At 44.9% G+C, this 22,541-nt stretch overlaps 1 protein-coding gene across 4 annotated transcripts in view; it reads right to left on the bottom strand.

The window, feature by feature from the left end:
* SHROOM4 (shroom family member 4) overlaps positions 1 to 22,541 on the bottom strand; it is a 241,808-nt gene that overhangs the window by 35,140 nt on the left and 184,127 nt on the right. For 2 of the 4 annotated variants that reach the window (XM_061137900.1, XM_061137904.1), the window contains exons 3-5: positions 14,671 to 14,805; positions 9,880 to 12,367; positions 3,126 to 3,187 (exon numbers count right to left, since the gene is read on the bottom strand). In XM_061137900.1, the coding sequence (XP_060993883.1) occupies positions 3,126 to 3,187; positions 9,880 to 12,367; positions 14,671 to 14,805 (2,685 nt within the window). Of the gene's footprint in view, positions 1 to 3,125; positions 3,188 to 9,879; positions 12,368 to 14,670; positions 14,806 to 17,919; positions 18,072 to 19,440; positions 19,840 to 22,541 lie in introns of those variants that run through there. The other 2 variants (XM_061137903.1, XM_061137902.1) reach the window with 2 other exon arrangements.

The raw sequence follows: 22,541 nt of genomic DNA, 5'->3' as shown, positions 1-22,541 counted from the left end.
CACAATGATACTTAACATGTATTGGCCTGTTATCATGTGTCAGGCTTTTCTTGTTTGTTTAAACCACTTTTCATCTTATAGCTACTGGCTTGAGTTGAAGATCTGGCATGTCTTCAGTAGCTGTGAGACCTTGAATAAGTTACTTAGCTCTGCTGAACCTCAGATTCTTTATCTGAGTCAATGGTTCTCAAAATGTGATCCCAGAACCAGCTGCATCAGCATCACCTGGAGAGCTTGTTAGAAATGCACATTTTGAGTCATGCTCCATACCTACTGAATCACACTCCCTGGGGGTGGGGTGGGAACTACCATCTATCCCAGTTTTTTAACAAGCCCTCCAGGTGTTTCTAATGCACACTCAAGTTTGAGAACCAATGCCCTAAAACAATGCCTATCTGATAGTTTTGGGGAATATAAAACAGAGTATGTATAACTTAGCTGGTGGCACCTAGGTCATTTTGCAAATGGTAATTTATCATTACTGCTACTTAACTTTGTATAGATTAGTCTTCCTTGCTCAAGCTAGGGATGGGCAGGCATTATGCTTCCTGATGCTTTTCTCTAATATTTCCCTGCTTGCTTCAAAACAGACATTACACACACCAGGTTTTAAATAAAATCGTCTTATTTGACTGGCTGATTAGTAACAGAGCCATTTTGGAGAAGCACCATAGCATAGTATAGTGTCTCTGAAGTTAGACTACCTGGTCTGAAGCTCCAATACTTTGGCCACCTGATGCGAAGAGCCAACACATTGGAAAACACCCTCAAGCTGGGAAAGATTGAAGGCAGGAAGAGAATGGGGGCAACAGAGAATGAGATGGTTGGATGGCATCACCAACTCAATGGACATGAATTTGAGCAAACTGGACAAGAGTGAAAGACGGGAAAGCCTGGTGTACTGCAGTCCATGGGGTCACAAAGAGTCAGACATGACTTAGCGACTGAAAAACAACAACCGAGGTCTAACTGTGGGACATTAGGTAAATGAATTTATCTGTGTGTGCTTCAGTTTCTTCTGTCAATTGGCTCTCCAATTAATAGTATATACCCCTTAAGGTTATGGTGATATTTAGTATTCCCAACGTGCTTTGAATGCTGCCTAGAATCGAGCACTGTGCTCAAGAAATGTTAAGTTAGCATTATGATTTTTGTGTTATTTCACCCATTCAACGGTAGAAGAGGCTCTGTTTCTTCATTTGGTGAGCAAATGACAAAAATATCTCAAGCAGCTTCTCTGTGTCAGGCACTGTGCTAGGCATGGAGGCATCCATGACCAAGGTGTGGTCTCCTTTCTCGACAGTCTCAGTCTAATATGGGAAACTCAGCAGATCCACCAGAACATGGTGAAAGTTCTCCAAGAACATGGTACAAGTCAGACTATAATGGGGAATCAAGACCAGCCATAGAATCCCATAGTATTCCCACGCAGGCCTTAGATTCCTGAGAAATTATGATGAGGGGTCCATTTGAAGGGTTTCCTCTGGGATCCTGATTGAAGCAGTTATAATGGAAAAAGCATGAACTTTGGGACCAGACCAACCTGGGTATGAATCCCGGCTCCATCACTTAACTAGCTGTGTGACCTCAGCTAAGTTATATAACCTCTTTAGACCTCATCTATAAAATAGGTGGTAAAATTAACTGTTGTGGAAAATTAGATTATGAGTATAAGGAGATCCAACCCAATGAATGACACTTAGTAGATGATCAATAAATGTTGGTTTCCTCTCTTTCCATTGCCAACTGGAAAACTGATAGGTTTCCCAGACTTTGGAGGCAGAAGAAAACCAAAATTATTTCTGCCTGACTACCAAATCACAGGGGATAATGTGGAGCCCTGGAAAGAACCCTGTGATTTTCAGAGATCAGGAGACCCAGATTCTAGTCCTCTCCCTAGGTGTCCCCACAGAGGCACAGCTAAAAGCCATCTTCAATGCCTGTCCTTCATTCGTGGAGTTTGAGTAAAAGAATCAGTATAATTTTGGCTTCCCCAGTGGCTCAGCGGGTAAAGAATACACCTGCAATGCAGGAGATACCGGAGACGTGGGTTCGATCCTTGGGTTGGGAAGATTCCTTGGAGAAGGAAATGGCAACCCATTCCAATATTCTTGCGTGGAGAATCCCATGGACAGAGGAGCCTGGTGGGATACAGTCCATGGGGTCACAAAGAGTCAGATGTGACTGAGCACCCTTACTAGACTGTGAGCTCTTTGAGGAAAGGGGTTGTGTTGAATACCTAATACTGTCCTGGAGAAGAACTGACTGAAAAGTATATATATCACTGGATAGAAGAGAAATGTCACAGAAGAGGGGTTCCATCCAGGCTGATGGAGAGGACCCTGGAGGAGGTAATTGTCTCCTTGTCGTGATCACTATGATAGGTGGGCTCATCTCTTTGGAGCATGAGTGCCAGGTGCCATGTTCCCCACATTACAGGAGCAGAGTCTCCACTCTGGGCATTATTAAGGACTCTGCCTTTTATTAAATTATTAAATTAGTATAAATTATTAAAGGCATTATTAAGGGCTCTGCCCAAGCAACTCTTTCCCCTCCAGCCCAAGCTACATATACCATTTGTAAAAATGTCTCTACCTTCTTCAGGAATTCTAACCTATTGTTAGCAGGCTCTGCCTTGGATTTTTAATGAGCAGACCTGAAGCTCTCGATGAGTCCTATAAAAAGAAAGGTGGCAGAACACAAGAAACACTCTGAAGGAAAGGCACAGCAGTAGCTGGACAGCCTTGCCTCCTCTCTGGCCCCTCCAATCACCCAGTGGCCACTGGGAAGGTAAGCATAGTTTATGCCTGCCCATCTATGTTTCAGCATGGTCTAGTCCCCATGTCCTTGTGCCTGGGCACTTACCTCAGGCCTCCGAGCTGATAAGCATAATGTCCTGCAACACTCCTGACTATGATGAATTTATTCCAAAATGTGCTACCAGTCAGTTTGGTCTATAGCCCAGCTGCCTGGGGGGCAGGCTGGATTCCGTCTATACGTCAACCCCTTGGTATTGACACCAGACCAGGTTACTCAAAGGAAACAGAGCAAATAGAAAACCTTATCAATTTCCACAGAAACCTCAGAGGTACTAACTTACCCAACTCCCTGAGTGGTCAACTTACCTCCCTGACTGGCTGGTCTTCCTGTTTCCTGTTATTGGTTTCCATTTGTCCCCAGGAAATTCCTGCAAAGCAAAATTCTGATAAGTTAGGGAGCTCTGAGCAGCCAGGTAATCTAGATAGCTTCAAAACTGTGAATTGGTCAGGAGCCTGTCCAAGGCCAGGTGCCACCCCTGCCCCCCCTCCCCGCCCCGGCCAAGCTGATTCCATTTACTCTCCTATGTAAGGTAGAGAACTATGTACCTAGAGGGCTGCCTTTCTGTCAGGAGGCCTTAGTCTAAGATAGCATTCAGAGACCTCAGCAGTGTGGTCTAGAAACTCTGAGTTACCCTTTTTCTCTATTCCCCTCCCAAACCATGTAAAAAAAAAAAAAAAAAAAAACCAATTTAGCATGTTTGCTGTTTGTTCTGGCCCTTGCAAAGATCTTTTTATTTGCTCTGCCCAATGGACCTGCTCATTCCTCTAGTCTCTTCCACCACAGAAAGCATCTTCTCGGACGTTGCGGCCCTTGAGATGACTTTGAGAAATAAAGCTTCTGCTGCTGCAACCCTGTCCTGGGGGAGGCAGCTAAAGAACATGCACGCCAGCCCACCCCGATACTGTAGGGGTCCTTCCTCCTCCTCCAAGATCTGCTGACAGGGGCTGAGGTGGGCTCATTTCTGGGGAACATGGGTGCTGGGTGCCACATCCCCCATATTACAGGAGCAGACTCTTCACCCTGGGCATTTTATCCATAAGGGCTTTGCCTACATTGTTTCCCTACAGCCCAAGCTGCATATTCCATTTGTAGAAATGTCCCTGCCTTCTATCCTAGCTCGAAGCCTAATGAAAATTTGCCTTTGACATTCTCTCTGATTTCAGCATTCCATACCTTCTACCTAGAGACTCAGAACTTAGGCTGTTTGGAATGCAATTTTTCCTAAACCTCACTGATCTTCCAAAGTCTCTCTCCCCAATGCTATTATTGGTCCTGTTCAAAGTTTTATTACCTTTGCCTCAGTAAAAAAATAAATTTTACTACCTTTTGTAGGTAAGATGTGGTTGTCAGTCATTCTGGTTAAGATATTTGTTGTTTGAGAGCAGCTATGTCACCTCCCAGGACCTCAAACTTCCTATCTGGCAAATAAGGACTGTGCTATCTAGCCTTGCTGGGTTCCCAGGAGTGAGGATAAAATGGGATGTGTGCAGAGAATGCCTAGTACAGCACTTGGCACGTAGGAGGCTAGGGATCTTAGTGACCATAGAATAGATGAGGTTTCACAGCTTTCACACAACCAGAGAAGTCTCTCTGCCTGTACCTGTCAAGTTAGAGCAGCAAAACCACTTGTTCAACTTCAGATTGTGCCTGACGCCCTTGTGAGATGTCCCTGCTTTCAAAGACAGTATTACTCATTCGGCCACAGTGGGAGCCAGGATTTCCTGTCCATTCCCTGTCTAGCCCTATGGGGAGTGCTCAGTAAATAGCAGTGTCCAAAGCAAACAAAGTCCTGTCCCAACTCTCAATCTCCCCAAGTCCCCAGTATCACCTTACATTATTTTCCCTGCCGAGCCACTTAGGTTGCTGTAAATTTTATGCACTCTTTGAATCAAAGAGGCAGTTATCTCCACGACTTGTTGCGGATGAGGATTGATTACGGTAGGAACTTGGTGCCTGAGTGAAGTTATACTAGAAGTTATGCTAGAAGACATCCTGCCAGACTGGAGAGGGCATGGGCTTTGCAATCAGCTTATGGAGAGGCAGCGTAGCACAACTTGTAGCCTGGCCTCGGAGGCTACACTAAATGGATTCAAATCCCACACTGTGTGTGACCTCAGGCAGACTACTCAGCAGTTTATCTTAGCTCATTTTCTCAAGCTATTTAATAGTGATCATAATAATAATAGTATCTATTTCTTGATGGCTTTGACAACCATGTGAGTTGATACATGTAAAGCACCTAGAACAGCACTTGGTACACAGGAGACACTCAAATGTTGGTAATCATTATGTTGTTCAAATCCTGGCTTTACCACTATGTAGGATGTGTGACCTCAGCCTTCTTAGCTGGAAAACAGGGTCCTATTATAACATATCTCATATAATTGCTAAATTAAATAATTTTATATATATGCAGAACTAACTGGCATGAAGCATGAAAGATTTAGATGTGTGCTGATTTCAGTTTTCTTAACGGCACCACATAGGAGCCAGTTAGCTTCCCAACCACTTCCAGGGGGCATAACAAGCATGATCTCAACCCTACTTCAGATAACCACCATCACAACTCCCTAGCCAGCTGAGCTGCGGAATCCTAACCCACGCTAAAAGTTTTTCCCATGTCTGAGGGGAAGGTGAGTTCAGCTGGCAGGGGTAGAAATGGGCATGAAGTGCCTCCTGGATGGCTGTCCACATGTCTAAAAGCCTAGCGTCTAAGCAGACCTATTTAGCTAATCTAACAGACATTAGGAGGCCAATATGTCCTTCCCTCAGAATATAAAAGAAGAGGCATGCATGGGCACAGACACACCTGTATTGCTGCTTCCAGCTACTACAATGTGCAAATTTCACTGCTTTCCTTCATGGAGTTACTGGTTGACAATTCTGCAACCATCTTCTGCTTATCCCACCCCCAACATTCACACTTTTTCTCCACTGTCTACTTGCAGATCCTTCTTTTGGCAAAAGTTTCTCAAGGTAAGCCCAAATCTCCCTTTATTCTAAAAGATAATAATTCACCCTTAAAAGATAATTACTATCTGGCAGTCACTGTTCTAAGTGCCTTGTATATGTTACATCATTTAATCCTCTCAACCAATGTATGAAATAGGTACTGTTATTATTCCCATATTTTAGATGGGAATGCTTAAGAATTCAAACCCAGGTAGTCTGGTTCTACCATCATGCCCTTAAACCACTATTTTATATTTCCTCTCCTTTCCCCCCTACATTTTATTATGAATATTTTCCAACATATAGAAAAGTTGAACAAGTTTACAATGAATATCTATATATCCACCATTGAATAGATTCTACAATTAGTATTTTACTATATTTACCCTATCACATATCTATTTGTTCCTTTATCCATCCACAAATTCATCTTAAATTCTTTATGCATTTCAAAGTACTTTACCCCATACATTTGAAAACTTAAATGAAATCAACAAATTCCTTGAAAGGCAAACTACCAAAGCTCATTCAAGAAGAAATAGATAGCCCAAATAACTCTGTATCTATTAAATAAATTGACTTTGTCATTAAAAATCTTTCCACAAAGAAAACTCTAGGCACACACGGCTTCAATGATGAATTCTAAGAAATAGGTAAGAAAAAAAAAAAAAGCCAATTCTATACAAACTTTTCTTGAAAATAGGAGAGAAGAAAACATTTCCCAACTCATTTGGTAAGGTCAATATCTAGATATGTAAACCAGACATGGACATCATGAGAAAACTACAGACTAAAATCCCTGAAACATCAATACATAAACAAACAAACAAAAAAACCCTTAACAAACTATTAGCAAACCAAATCTGGTAACATATAAAAAGGCTAACATGTCATAACCAAGTGGGATTTATTCTGGCAATGCTAGGCTAGTTCTTGTTTCAAAAATCAATGTAGGACTTCCCTGGCGGGGCAGTGGTTAAGAATCTGCCTTCCAATGCAGAAGACAGGAGTTCAATTCCTGGTCAGGGCACTAAGATATCACATGCCTTGAGGCAACTAAGCCCATGTGCCACAGCTACTGAGCCCACACCACAACTAGAGAGAAGCCCAAGCACCACAAGGAAGAGCCCAAGTGCCACAACAGATGATCCTGAATGCTGCAACTAAGACCCAATGCAGCCAAATAAATAATAAATATTTTAAAAATCAATCACTGTAATTCACTATATCAACTGATTAAAAGAGAAAAACTATATGATCATCTCCATAGATACAGAAAAAGTATTTGAAAAAACGAATCCAACATCCACTCTTGATAAAAGCTATCACAATAAACTAGGAATAAAAGGGAATGTTTTCAACCTGTTATAAGGCACCTACCAAAAAATCTACAGCTAACATCAAACTTAATAATAAAAAATTGGGAACAAAGCAACAGTATCTGCTCTCACCACTTCTACTAAACACTGTATTGAAGGTCTTAGGGAGTGCAATAGGACCCCTTCTCCTAGAAAAGCCATACACTGTGGAAATGAAGACAAAATTATTTATATTTGCAGATTACATGATTGTCTCTGTAGAAAATCTTTTAAAATCTACCAAGAAAAGTGAGTTTGGCAAGGTTGCAGGATACAAGGCCAATATACAAAATTAAATAGCATTTCTATATGGTAGTAAAGAATTTTAATTTGATCTTAAGAAAACAATATTATTTACAATGGCATTAAAACATGCAATCTTAAGAGATAAATGTAACAAATATGTGCAACACCTGTATGCTGAAAACTAGAAAATAAGCTGCGTAGATCAATGCACTTCAAAAACTCAAGCATACATATCCATTAAATAAAGTTCGATATTTGTTTACAATATTTTAGGCAAAATTTACTTTCAGTGAAATGCACAAACATTAAGTATACATCTGCTGAGTTTTGTAAAATGCATACACCTGTGTAACTCTCTTTTCAAGATATAGATCATCACCCAACAAAGTTTCCTCATGCTCTTTCCCAGTTAATCTCTGTGATACCTCCCACAGGCAACCACTGTTCTGAAATTTTTTTCCTATAGATTAGCTGTTTTAGAACTTTATATAAAGGAATAGTAGAGTACGTACTCTTTTATGTAAGGCTTCTTTTACCCCTAAGTGCCTTTCCTTTTCCTTTTTTATTTGGCTGTGCCATAGGCAGCATACAAGATCTTAGTACCCCGGCCAGGGATCAAACCTGTGTCCTCTGCAGTGGAAGCGCAAAGTTCAAACCACAGAACCACCAGGGAATTCCCTTGTTTCAACAAAGAATATGTACTGAGCAATTACATATGCTAAGTCATTCAGAAGTGTCAGTCTCTGCATCAACAGTTCAACACAGGAATTAACTTCTAGTTTGAATGCACCAGCCAAAAGGTGGCACTAGGAAAGCTATGGGGAGGGAGTCTGGCAGTGAGCTAGCAGTGGCATGGGAAGTCCTCCTAGAAATACTATGGGGGATGGTGGTGGCTTGTATTAGGGATGTAGATCATAACTAGGGTATAGTTACAGCCAATTTAGACCTGGGTCTCTTCTCCAGTCTGACAGACAGACTGGAGCAAAGGGAAAAGATTTGTCCTTCAGAAGAGCAGAAAAGTCAGACCTCTGGAAGTAAAACCTGGGAGACATTTGCAAATTTTGCAGCTCCAAATAGTTTTAAAGCAGGAAATGAAAGGCAATACAGTAAGTCCCCTACATACGGACATTCAAGTTTCAAAGATGCAAATACTGTGTTTGCATGTCCAACCATGTAAGTTAGTTCACGTGTCTGGTGTACACTGTCATGTGCATGCATAAGCGGTTGTCCTTTTCTGTACTTTACCGAACAGTACTGTATAGAGTACGGTAGTACAGTATCTTTATTTCAAGCCCAGGATTTCCAGAAGCAAGCATAAAAGCAGTACTGCTAAGAAGCACCAAGCAGTAATGATGGGAACAAAAGTGAAAATAACTGAGAGAGCAGAGTGACAAGAGGAAGAATAACTGAAGAGATACACGATGTAGGAAACGCCAGAGGGATTTTCTTTATCTGAGGAGGCATTGTTAGTTTTTGAAGCACAGGACCCGAATGTAGAATGTAGCATGCAACAAAGGTTGCAGCAGGCGTTCAGAATGCAATCTAGGGCTACCAGGTCATCTATGACGAAAGTAAAAGAGCTACTACGTAGACATCACTGGACTGTTTTTTTCAAGATGGTAGATAGAATTGAATTCAGCAAGGAACCAGAACCTGTGCCGTCAACGTCAGGCATGAGTGAAATTATACCTTGCCCTCCATCTCCTATTGCTGACGATCCTTCAGCTCTACCATCTCCCACCTCCTCAGCCACCTCCAGTCAGTAACTCTTGCCTGTTCACCCGATGCCAGCCCCTGTATGCCAGCTGTTGTACTGTACTCCTGTACTTTTCAAGGTACTGAGCCGTAAGATTAAAAATGTTTATTTTTTTGCATTTGTTTTTTATGTTTTATTTGTGTGAAAAGTATTATAAACCTATTACAGTGCAATACTATATAGCTGATTGTGTTAGTTAAGTACCTAGGCTAACTTGGTTGGACTTACGAACACACTCTCAGAGTGGAATTCATTTGTATGTAAGGGACTTACTGTACATGCTGTTTTGTATCAGGTACTGGGCCTGGCACTCTATGTTACACAAACTCATTCAATCCACCCAACTAATTCATAAGGCAGCCATTATTTTCCTCCAACTTAAAGATGAGGTAATAAGACTTTTATTTAGCACTGGCCATTTGATGAGGTAAAAATTCTTTTCTATTTCCCTTTAAAAAATCACATAACTGCAACTCTTGGTGGTTGGATGACTTGCAAAAGGTCACTCTGATACCAATTATACAGTCAGGATATGAAGCCCACTTCTGTTGGTTTTGTGAAGCTAAGTTATTTTATTCTACCTCTAAAAATGATGATTTCTTGCCCAAAGTTAGTAAGATACCAGCTGGTGGACCCAGCACTATATAATTTTAAGGCATTATAATTGTTATATTTCGAATTATTTACCTAGCTTTCTCCTTGCAAAGAGAATAATGAAGATCATCCATCCAAGAACCAAGTCCTTACCTGCACTGTCGGCTTCCTGGATTTCCAAGTGTTGCCAGGTTTCAAGCTGCTGTCCTCGAGGGTACCATGCTGGGGATTATGACAGCAAGCTGAACACCGGATGCACTGGTGATGGTGGCACCGGCAATTGTAGCAGTTTGGAATCATATTTCTCTTTCGCAAAGCAGGACAGATTTCCCCAGAACAATAAATGCAAGGGTCATGGACTACAGCTCCCTGGACATTACAGGAGTAAGAGCACGTCCTGTGGTAATCAAAATCACCACAGTGTAGTGGCTTACAGCACATGGATTGTTCTAGACCTTTGCTTGCAAAACATTCTGTGTAAGTGGGAGTTTCTGACTGAAGGGGTGATATGGAATGATATGATTGGTCTGTGGCATGATAGGGTTGGTCTGTGGGGTGATATGATTGGTCCATGGGATGGTGCCTCAATTCTCTATAGCTGGAACTCATTGGCCGAAAGTTTTGGTCAATAGGTTTTGGTCTCTGGGTAAAAGTCTTGTTATGAGTGGTTAAACCTGGCAAATGAGATGTAGATAAGGATTTGCTACTCTCTTCAAAGAACTTTCGTCTGTCTGCAAAGGGCAAGAGGATGGCTTCCTCCCCAGCTTGGACAGTAGACACTTTCAATTCCTTGTCACCTGGGTTGGAAGGGCCTTCCATGGCTAGTGCCACATGTGGCTGCAGGTTGTGCTCTGGTGACCATCTCCAGTGACCTCCACAGACTCCATGGTGAACGTTTGTTTTTTCAGAGTCTGAGGAGGATGGGTCAGATGCTTTCCACCAGCTGTTCGGGTTCAAAGAGGACTGGCCAGATCTCTGGCCAGGACTCACTCGTCCCTCCAAGCCAATCCTAGATTCTTGACCCTCAGGGGCTTGACTGAGGCACTCTGAAGACCTAGCTCTGAGTATCATGCTCTTGTTGAAGAGCTTGTCTCTGGGGCTTGATGGTTTTTTATATGAAGATAGAAGAGCTGAGTTAGAGGAAGGAAGTGGAGGACTTTCTAGGGTCTCCTCAGTCTCTTCCACTGGCTCCTTGGTGTAACACAGCTGTGACAAGGGACTCTTGCCTTTCTGGAGCTGGGCCTTCCTCCTCTGAATTTCATTACGTAGATTGGTAGCAAAACGTTCACTCTTCCGCCGGTTTTGGATCGAGCGGCCCCGGTACCCTCCATTTCGCCTACTGCCCACCCGGCCACACTCCTTGGGCTCACTGTCCCCTTCCTCAGTTGCCTCTGTGCTGCCAGCTACTTTAGGGGTTGAAGAACAGTCCCTGGTTTGTTGAGCAAGGGAGCCAGAGGACTGCTGGCTGACCAGTTCACTGTCAGCTCTGCTTGCTCTGTTTGGATCCTGGAAACCTCTTTCTGGATGGTGTCCATCAGGCTCTCCATGTGGAGAACTGCTTGGGCTCTGATGACCTGAACCCAGAGGTCTATCATCCACTGGCTTGGTCTTTCTCTCTTTGCTCAGCTGGTCCTGGGTTCCTCCTGCAGGGGCACATGGGCTTTTCTTGCTTGTGTGGCTACTGTGCATGTGCAAAGGGGATAGAGTCCACTCCTGCCCATCCTGCCCAGCTTGGAGCTCTGTCCCTTTGCTGTCCCTAGTATCGAGGTGCACACGCTGCAAGTGGGACACCAGCAGCTGTTCAGGGGCACTATGGCGATGCCCTGTGGGTCCTGTGAGGTGTGGAGAGCTGCCAAAAGAAGAAGTCTTAGCTAGCTCTGCTGAAGCCTGGTTGAGTGGGCTGGAACCTATGCTGGAAGTTTTGTCATATGCTTTTGGGACTCCGACAGCTTTGGCTGAGGCCTCCATCAGTAGATGCTCAGAGCCCTTCTGGCTAGATTCAGGAGGTTGGCTGAGCTCACAGTTCTGATGGCCCTCATTTGTCACTTGGTCTTGCCCGCTGAGGCAGCAGAACCTATTAGGGTTCCTTGGGGATAGCATGGTGTCCAAGCTAGGTTTCTCCTTCTGTTGCAAGGAATCTATAAGCTCAGAAGCCCTGCACTGCTCTCCATTGAAGAGTTGGGCTCTGGAGGCCTGAAGACTGTCTCGCCTCACTGGAGGTTGAGGGGGACCCCTGACAGCCTTGGCAGGCTCTGAGTGGGAGACCTCCTGAGGACAAGATGACATCTGGGAGCTAGGAGTCAGGTGACACCCACTGGTGCGCCAGCCACCTCCTGAGGTCTCGACCACATTAGGGCGACCATTAGGGGCTTTAGTTGGCCCTGGGCCTTGCATGATACAGTCCACAGAGGCTGGCTCCTCTGGCCTGAGGGAAAGGGCACAGTCAGAGGCATTTGAGCTGGCTGAGAAGGAGCTATAGGCTGAGTCACGCTGGTTGGGGTATGTGCTCTGGTCAATGGGCAAGAGATGGCCCTCATAGGTGGCTTGGCCTGGTTGCTCCAGGCTCTCCATACTGCCAATGGAGCTGCTTTTCTCAGTGCTGCAGTGCCGGGAGAGTGGACACCACTGCACACACACGTCACTGCAAGACACAGGACACATGGGTTAGTTAGCCATGTCACCAGATTACTTTCCCACCTTGGCCATCCCTGCCACGGGAGAAGGCAAGACAACCCAGAGGCACCATGCCACAAGGGAGAGGGAGATAAGGCAAAAGAGGAAGGAAGGGAAACGGAAAGAGCAGGACGCTGAGGATGCCACAGAAATGTGGTAAAATGGGAGACAAGACAATATGTGGAAGAAGAATAGGGCAAGATCCAAAGACTAACAGTGCGAGAACTCCACTAGGGGTAGTCCTCTGTTTCTCTGCCTTAAGTGAGTCTAGAATTGCTTCTGGCCTGTTGCTGTCCCCTGGGAGCCAGCTATCTGCTCTCTGCTTGGAGAAAGAAGCACAGACTATTAGCATTTGAGAGGGGCCCTAATGGGCTGATTTAATTTCAGTCAGCCTATTTTGTAAATCAGTGGTTCTCAAATTTGAGCATGCATCCAAATCATCCAGAAGGTTCAATGAAACACAAGTGACTAGGCCTCATGCTCAGAGTTTTAGGTCTGGGTGGATCCTGAGAATTTTTACTTCTGACAGTTTTCTGGGTGATGCTACTGCTGTTGGTTCAGGGACCACACTTTTGAGAACCACTGGTTTCAAGCAAGCCCTACAAAGGGAAGTGATTGTGAGGGGCTAATTTTCTCAAGATTACCCAGCTATAGTTCACGGCCCAGACAGGGCCACAGTTTTAGCATTCCCCTGTTCTTTTCTTGATAATAGTAATCCTCACTGTTTACTGAGGACATATGATGTGCCAGACACTTTCTAATGTCTCATTTCAAACTGAAGGGGAGAGATTATTATCTCCACTTGACAAATGAGAAAACCGAAGCTTAGAGAGGGGAACTAAAATGACAAGCTCATATAGCTGCGAAAGAAGCAGAGATGGAATTTGAACCTGGGCCTCTGTGAGTCTAATGTCCTGGCTCTTCTGCTACACTGTCTGTTAAATGGAAATGATAGTGGTATCTATATCAGAGGGTTGCTTTGCAGGTGAAATCAGATAATAAAAGTGAAGCTCTAGGTGCCTAGTGAGGGTTGAACACCTGGTTGAGAGTAGCACCTCTCTTGATTGTTGTTTTCATGATTATTGTTATCAGCATCCCCTCTACTATGACTACTGACATTATAGTGGCCCCTGCCCACCCAGGCTGCCCTCATCCCCCACAGCAAAGCCAAACTGGGGAGACCAATGATGGAACTAGGATCAAACACAATCTTGAATTTTAAGTACCATTTTCCATACACAAAGCCAGATTGAGCCAAGTCATGCCAGTAACTCCCTGTCACTAGAACCCCAGAGGTTGCAGGCGGCTCAGAAAGGTCACAGTTCTGAACGCCAGAGCTGAGCAGTGGCAGGCACCCACAAGATCCCCTAGTTCAGCCTCTCCTAATTCCTGCTCACCGCCTTGCCCCTTAGCCACTCTGCTTACTTGACCTCTGGGCTAAGAATCCATCAATTCCTTGTTGGCAGGGAGATTTGCTATCCACCCCCACCACCCTTCCTGCTGAAAACAGCCACACCCCCACTTAAACAGAAGCCAAGCTCAGAATGTGCTTCTGTGTATCCTTTCAGAACAAAACTGCCCCTGCCTCTGCCCTGAACCCCTGGCTTCCAATATCAAATAAAGATACAGAGTCCCGGCAAACTCAACCCTTAGCTTCCCTGAGCCTCATCAACAGAAATTCCTTCTCAGAGGGAAGATCTTGCTGTGGAAGGGAAAAGGCAGCTTAAGCTAGCAGCTTTGCTGGCTCTGGCTTGCTTAAAAAGTTCTCTGCATTTGCTGGGTAGCTCCCTAAATTGAGAGATCCTCATTGCGGGTGGACCCTGTTATTCAGGGAGGTCCCCATTCTGAAGGCTTTGGTTGTGTGACAGAGTTGGATGAAAAACACTAGATGTGGTCACTGTGAGTCGCTAGAGCTAGAGAAGAGGACCAGAACCCAGTCCCGGGGTCACCGACAACAGAGACTAGGATGATAGGGAGCCAGGGAAAGAGATTGCAAAGGAAATAAGGTGACGAACAGGAAAGAGAAGTGTCTTGCAAGCCATGTGAAATATTTCAAGGAAACATTTTCTAAAAGGAAAGGGACTGTCCCAAAGTCACAGAGAGTTAGCAATAGATGATGATCGGAAGCCAGGCCCTCTGGACTGCCCCACCCCCCTTCATTTTCCAGGATAGTACTCTGGGCTCTATAGCCTCCACCGGGTACTAGAGCACTCCTGAGTGGCTGGGTGGTCTAGCCTCCAGCCTGTCTTGAAGGGAAGGTTCCAGACTCACCTTGTGTTGCAGCCGGAATGCCAGGACAAGCTGAAGGCTTCAGAAGGGAAATGCATGGTGGTAGCCGCTTCAGGGCATCCCTCCAGCAGCTTGGCCACATGCCATGAGTGCGGCCTACTGACAGGGGTGTTTCTCCTACAGAAAAAAAGGGACAGGAAGTCAACTTAGGGAACCAGAGCTGAAATCACTTCCCAGGCAGCTTCCGCCCCCCACCCCCTCTTTCCCTTAAATGAAGTAGCACATCTTGCAAGGAACTGGTGTAGGAATCTTAGCAGCTACCCACTCAGCTCCTAGAACTCAAATCTCCTTCAACCCAAAGACAATCCATGGACATACAGAATTTTAGAGTCATAGGGCTCTTTTGGTCATGGGTATATCCCAAGCATGTACAGCAATGCCAGACACATAGTAGATGCTCAATAATTATCTGTGGAATATGTGAGTACTGTTGCTCAATGAACAGTGTGCCCACTCTAAATTTTCTTTGAGAAAAAATAAATGTAGCCAATCTTCCCATTTTTCTCTAAGAAAGAAATAGGTAAATCATTGAGAAGCTTGAACAAGTCAACACCAACTGACTGTCAATTCTCCAGTTTTGGGCTCATTCAATTTGATAAGCATTTGTTGTCTGTGTACTGTGTACCATCTGTACATACCTCTTGGGATACAGAGATCAATCAAGCATAGGCTTTATTCCTGAGAACTTACTGGTAAAGGCATTGAAAGAGGGAAGGACAAGATGGCCACAGAGGTGAGGCTGCTAAGTTTGTAGGTAGAAGTTTGGCAAGGAACCCTCATTTCAGCCAGGGAGAATAGAATAACGTGATAGATGGCATGGTACTAGGCTAACAGGGAAGACTGGCTATTCAAGGGCAGGGGTGAATAAAGAGAAACAGGTCTGAGGCCAAGACCCTGGATGCAACCACAGTACCTGTCTGGTGCGGGAGGCTGCAGCCACAACTCTTGCACTGACAGGCTTCTACAGGACCCATCCCTGTGCTCTGGTATATTTCACATGAATAGAAGCCACCCTTGGAAGTGGGGAAGAGCATGTATGGGGCACAGGTAGTGCCAAAGGATAAAGAGATGATTGATATGAGAGAGGGAGAGAAAGTGGGGAGGAGAAGAATAAGAGGAGGGGGGGAAGGAAGAGGGCAGGGGGAGGAAGGAGAGGGGAAGGGAAGGGAGAAGAGAGGAGAGGACAGAGGAGGAGAGGTGAGGAGAGGAGAAGAAACAAGGAGAGAAAGACAGATATCAGATGGGCCAGGTAGATGACAGAGGTAAGAGGGAAGAGATGGTACAGATATAAACAAATGACAGAAATGGAGAAGTCTGAGAAAGAGTACAGGGAACTATATAGGGAGAAATGGATGACAGAGAACAAGATGGCAGAGTAAGAGAAACAGATGATAAATAAAGGAGATGACAGAGAGATAAACAGATGATAGTTTATTTACTAATTTTTTCATTCAATTACTGTGGCAGGTTCCATACTAGACAGTGAGGAAGCACAGTTGACTAAGATAAGGCCCCTGGTTTTCAACATGCTTGTTATAGAGTGGGATAAATCAGCTCTCTACCTCCCAGGAGCAGCAGTAGAGAGACTAGAGCTGAATCCATATTCATGGGGAATGCCCCTTATCCTGGCAGAAATACAGAAAATCCCAGCAGGGCAGAGCTCTAGAGGGCTAAGGCCTGAAAAAGTAGTCCTGAGGAAAATGGCCTTGCTGGTGAAAACATGTGTTGAGTAGTAACAGGCCAGACACAGAGAAGGAGATATAAAAGGAAGGGAACTGGAAGATGCCTGCCAAAGGTCAGGAACCAGAGCCACAGATCAGCAGCAGCAGTGAAAATTTATGGGAAGGAGAGGAAGTGAGGGCCACATATTTAACCACTGTTCTATTATGGATTTCAGAGTGCCAGCAGGGAGGCTGAAGGCACTAGAAGACCTTGGGGGAATGTGCCTGCTCCAGAGTTTCACACACAAAACCATGTTGCTAGAATTCTCTCCAGTGGCTGTTACCCAGGAGTCATCCATTAACAACTATTTATAAAGCATCTCATAGAGGTACTATGTACTAGTAGATACTAAGTACCATGTGTATCTAACTATATACCACAGTTCCAGGCACTAAGGATACAGTGGAGAACTGGGTACCTCTCTTATTTGGGGCTCTTCTTCCATATCCAGCATTTTTGAAGTTCTGAGTCCAGGGTTTAAAATGTGGGCAGTCAGCCTTGATACCACCTTTTTTACAACCATCCAATCCCTTATAGAGTTCTACTGAATCTTCTTTTACAATATCTCTTTGGCTTGGCCTCTTTCTCTCTCTCCCCACACCCATACTATTTTCACTGAGACTATTCCACATAACCACACTTCTCCTCCACAGAACCTGCCACCTACAGCTCCTGTTCTAGTCCAGGCCCTTAACATTTTGCGACCAAAATACTGTGTTAGTCTGGCGTCCAGTCTCACCTGGTTTTACCTCCAGTCACTGCTTTTAGATCATATGTCAAATACCAATTGGATTGTGGTACTCTCCTATTCAAGAATCTTCACTGGTTGGACCTGACTTTCAAAGCCCTTTCTAAGCTATCTTTACCCACCCAACCTAACTTCTCATGTCTCTGCTCCAATCACACTCTGCAACCAGCTTTGTGCCTTTGCTTTTGGTTTTCTAGTAGAATCTAACACAGGCCCTGGAATTGGACATTGGTTAAAATCCCAGCTCCACCACTTACAAGCTCTGTTGTTTAGACAGGTGCCTTTACTTCTCAGAGGTCTAGCTGCTATGACAGTAAGATGGTGATGCTAGTACCTAATTAATAGGGTTTTAGTGTTCAAATGATATAATGCTTGTCAACTGCCTAGAACAGAGTTTCAGTTACGACTGTGTTCCCTTTGCCTGGAATGCCCCCTCCCATTTTGGTACTCTAAGCCCCACCTGTTCTTCAAGGTACTGCTCAAGTAATGTCTATTCCATGGAGCTTGTCCTTAGTAATCTAGTCCCCACAATTTAGCCCATCAAAAATAATGTTTGATATTGATCATCATCATTTCATGTACACAAGTCTCACCCTATGAACTATATCAAGCCCAAAGGTGATAAGACAAAGACAAATGAGTCAGATCTACTAAGTTCATAGCCTAACATTACCACTTTGGATGTGTGATTCTGTGTAAGTCACTTAACCCATCTGAGCTTCAGTTTTATTATCAGAAAAAAAAAGAACAATAATCCTTACCTGGTTATGTTACTATGGGGATGAGGCAGAACATTCTCAAAGCTTCTGGGACACATACTGATGTATAGCATATGGTCAATAAGGAGAGGGTACTGTATTAAGATTTGTCGGCTCAGACTTAGCCTTCTTGATAGTTCAAGAATCCTTCCACCCAGATTTGCCCATCCACTGTCAGGGTTCCACTAGCATCACCCTTGCCAAACTTTGAAAGGTAGCTTACAAAGCCTCCTTACTCTCTCCAGGGTTTCTCCAGGAGTGGGAAACAACCTTAAAGGAGATAGAAGCAAGAAAGTGGAGGCTTTGAGAACACTGAGAGAAAAGTACAAGCTACAGGGAGGAAAACCCCAGTGCAGGAACTGCAGTCAGAACAGGAGCCTTCTAATCCTAGATTGGGAAAGGAGAGGAAACCATCTATCGGGTCTAATACTTGGTCTACTATTATTCCTAAAGAGCCCTAGATTTGGAGTGAGTCCACACTCATATTCTAAACCTAACTGTGTCATTGGGGGCACATTCATTCTCTGAGTTGTAATTCTTTACTGGTAAAATGGAGACAATCAACAAATCTTACTCATGACTTAAAGTCTGGATTAAATGCAGTCCCACGTGTGAACTCACTCAGCATAGTGCCTAATATACTATTAACTTTTAAAGTTAATAGTTAATTTTATTAACTATTAAAAAAATAACAGGGACCATTTACTAGACACTTAAGATGTACCTGGCACTGAGCACTTTGCATGCATTAGCTGATTCAATCCTCATTCCAACCTTATCAGTAAGCACCATTATTATGCCCCCTTTTATGGGATGTGGAAACAGAGACACAGAGAGCTGAACTGCTTTGCCAAGAACACACAGCTAGTAACCAGTAGTTGAGAATGAGGCTCTGGTCCTCCAACCCTTGTTAGGATACCACATGCCCCCACCTCCCCAAAGAGGGATCTATCTCAAAGAGCTTATATACCTGAGTCTTCTCCTAGGCATTCCCTCAAGAAGCAGTCAGAAAAAGACAGTCTCGGTAGTCCTAAAGTTTAAACCATTCCCTCCTTAGGCAGTGGGGAAGGAGGATGAGAAGAAATAAGCAAAGAGGTAAAAGAGAATGCCAACCACCAATCTAGCTATAGAGGCAACAGTCTCCTACCCTTTCTCCTAAGGCACTATTAAACACACTATCATTCATTGGGGCTTCCCAGGTGGTACAGTGGTAAAGAATCTGCCTGCCAGTATAGGAGATGCAGGAGACGTGGGTTCGATCCCTGGGTCAGGAAGATCCTCTGGAGTAGGAAATGGCAACCTCCTTCGGTACTCTTGCCTGGAAAATTCCATGGACAGAGGAGCCTGGCAGGCTACAGTCCATGGGATTGCAGAGTAGGACACGACTGAGCACACACACACACATCATTCATTACCCCAAAATTCCTTTCTTAGGAAGCAAAAAGAAAGGGATATTGAAGAAAGAAAGCAGAAGGGGGAAGAAGGGTAGCAGCCATGATGGCCATGGCTACCAGTAGTACCTACCATGGAAGTTGCCCAGGATGGGGAGATAATTTAGGAGAGGGCTAGGTATCCAGCCAGCTCAGACGGTCCTCAACAACCCCTCCAGCCAGCCCCTGGGGCTTCTTTCTGCAGGCTGGATCCTCCCTTAGCTGAGACTCATTTGCCTTCCTTTAAAACCTTGTGAGAGAAGGGGCCATCAGCCCAAGCCCCTGAGTGTGCTCCAAGGGGCTCAGGCACAGTCAGGTCCCAATTCCAAGAACAGAAAGGAATAGCACCGAAGGCAAGGTATGGCCATCAGCCTGGTTGGGCCTAGAGGAGGCCACCACCTTAGGGAATGAGGGCCAGTGTCAAGAGCTGGATAGGAGTGAAGACGCTGCTCCAGAAAGTAGCCAGCACCCTGGTGGCAAAGGGAAGGATGAAAGGCAGTTCCAGCAGCACAAACAGCCCTCCTGTTCCCTACTCCAGCCTCCTCTGAGCTCTGGCCCACCCCCTTACATAGCTCAGAGGCCAATAAGGAAGCTGGGCCCCCAGCCACTGCTAGAACTCAGGAAAGGAGCAAGGAAATGATGTTTGGGAAAGATAAAGTGGGTGTCTAAAAAATTTTTTTTAAATACACGCAAGTGAGAGAGAAAAATACCCCAGACACATACACTTAAAAGAATTCCTGTGCTTCCTGGACTGGGTTGACTCCACCCAGCCATCTCCGCAGGTCCTCTGAGCCCCAGAAAAGGAAAACCCAGATCAGCCAGGCCCAGCAGCCTCCAGGTCCAGCAAAGCAAGTAGCACTACAGCTGGTTTTACATAGCTGGGGGCAAGGAACCTAGAGATCTCCCAGGATCTCCTGTTGAGACAGAAAGATTCACAAACCATTCTGGACCATATTTTCAGAGTCTGCCCATCCTATGGGCATCTGAGCAGACCCAGAGGAAACTGCATTTCACACCAGAGACTCCAACTCCAAAACAGTGCTGCTTGGAGTCAGCATCCCTGCCTCTGCCATGACTTTACTCTGACCTCTGGCAATTTACTCCCCCTGTCTGGGCTTCTGTTTCCTCTCTGCAAAATAAAACATTAAAGCCCATTGTCACAAACAACCTCTCCAACTATATGGCACACTCTGAGGTAACAGTCCTCAGCCCCAGGCTGGGGGTCCACATGATATCCTCACTGACCTATGCAACAGCCAGGACCCAGAGCAGCCCCACAGAAGTTTATTACATACCCTAAGCCCAAGCTCAAGCATCAGAATTTAATTCCTCTTGGGGATTCAGAGTTGGGATTTTTCCCTTCATAATACTCCAGGATCTCCAGGCCACTTTCCTTTGGCCTCTGATCCCAATTTCAGCCACTTCTGGCCCCTGAGAGAGCTTATGTGGGCTTCCTCAGACCAAGAAATATCCCAGGGCCCTTCCTCTCTGGGGAAACCATGCCAGGTGACCCCTTCCCCACTCTGCCCTCTGGACCTCCTGGGGAAGTTTGAAAGGACTTTTGTTTACATGTGCCTGTAAAAGGCAGGTGCCATCCAAGTAAGCCCACAGACCCTCCTCTGGTAATCAGAAGTCCTGTAAGGGGGGAGTTTGGGGATTTAGTATGCCTGCAGATCTGGGGTGGAGATTCAGCTTTCCCACACACTGATTGTTTGGCTTTGGGCATGTCACAGAGACTCAATTTCCTCATCTGCAATGCATGCTTGGCACACAAAAGGCATTCAGTAAAAGATATCCATTATTAATATCATCCTTGACCCCAAATAATAATGGATAAGGTACTTTTAGTGGCAAGAAAAAGAATTTCTTCAAGCCACATGAAGAGGAAAGCAAGAGGACTAATTAAGAGAAGGTTCAAAAATCAAGCCTAACTCTCTAGAGTAGCACTTTTCAAACTTCAGTGGCCAGACTAATCACCTGGCCATCTTGAATCAGATTTTGATTCAATAGATCGAGAGTAGGCTCCAGATTCTGACTTTCTACAAAGCTCTAGAGTGATGGTGATGCTGCTGGTGTAATAACCACATTCTGACAATACACTAGGGAATACAGTACCTTTGGTAATAGCACTACACTAGGGAATAAGCCCTGCTCTGAAACAGCATCAGAATAAACAGTCACTTCTAATCCCATTACTCAGGTCTGGGTACCTAGCCTTCCCAAATCTGGTCACCAAGTGCCTTTCTCCTTCCACTCTGTAACCCAGTCCATAAAAATGCTTTCCTGACCCCCATTTCCTAACAAAATAAAGAATAACAAATGTGATGGCAGCCTGGCCCTGTCAGTGGTCAGATGGGTTGTGGAAGTTTTGACTAGAGATGCAAGCATGTTTTGGGGATTGCCTTAGGTAGGGAGGCAGGATGGGAGTATGAGAGTTGGGGAGTCACCAGAAGAGGTGATATGATGGACAGATGGACATGGGCAGTATATACTCAAGAAATCCTTGGGGAGAGGATGATAAGAGAGGAATTTGAGCAGTTTGGCCAGTTTGGGATTTAGAAAGGAGAGACTGGGAGGTGGGGTTGGGATAAAGTGGGTAACTTCTCACTTAGCAGAGCTAAGTTCCAGACAACATGAGCAAGCATCACCTCCTCTGTTCAGGGGAAAGTAAAGGTGACTGGATCTTTTTCAAGCACTCAGAGGATAAGAACCTGGCCTGGAGCAAGGAGGGTGGGCACATGCATGTGGAAATGACAGATCTGTCATTAAGGCTCCCTTGTAAAGGCTGTTGTGAGAGGTGAGGGGAGGGAAGTGGACCAATTTTAGGAGGAGTCACTCTCTAGCTGCTCTAGAGGGCTGTCACCCCAATATCTTCCAAGAGAACTACTGGTCTCTGAGCCTAGCTCTCAGCAGACCCCTCAAGAACTACTTGGAGGGAGGAAGGCAGGGGGTAAGCAAAAAGAGAACCCTGGCTCTGATCCAACCCAGGGCAAGAAGGAAAATACGGCCCCTACTGCTTGGGGTTATACATGGCTTAAGGTCTGGGTCATAACCTACTGCAGGTTCTTTCCTCTTTTAAAAGTGCTTAGATGAGAAGCACAAAATGGTGTCCTTGATTAGCTCTGTTTACTTTCTATGGCTCTTCCAGCCGCTTCCGCCCCTACCAGCACATTCTACCTGCCCCACATGAAGGAA

The sequence above is a fragment of the Dama dama genome, chromosome X (genome assembly GCF_033118175.1).
Source record: "Dama dama isolate Ldn47 chromosome X, ASM3311817v1, whole genome shotgun sequence".
NCBI classification, from domain to species: Eukaryota; Metazoa; Chordata; class Mammalia; order Artiodactyla; family Cervidae; genus Dama; species Dama dama.
The sequence above is the reverse complement of the archived record's forward strand: the minus strand, read 5'-3'. Positions and strand labels throughout refer to the sequence as shown.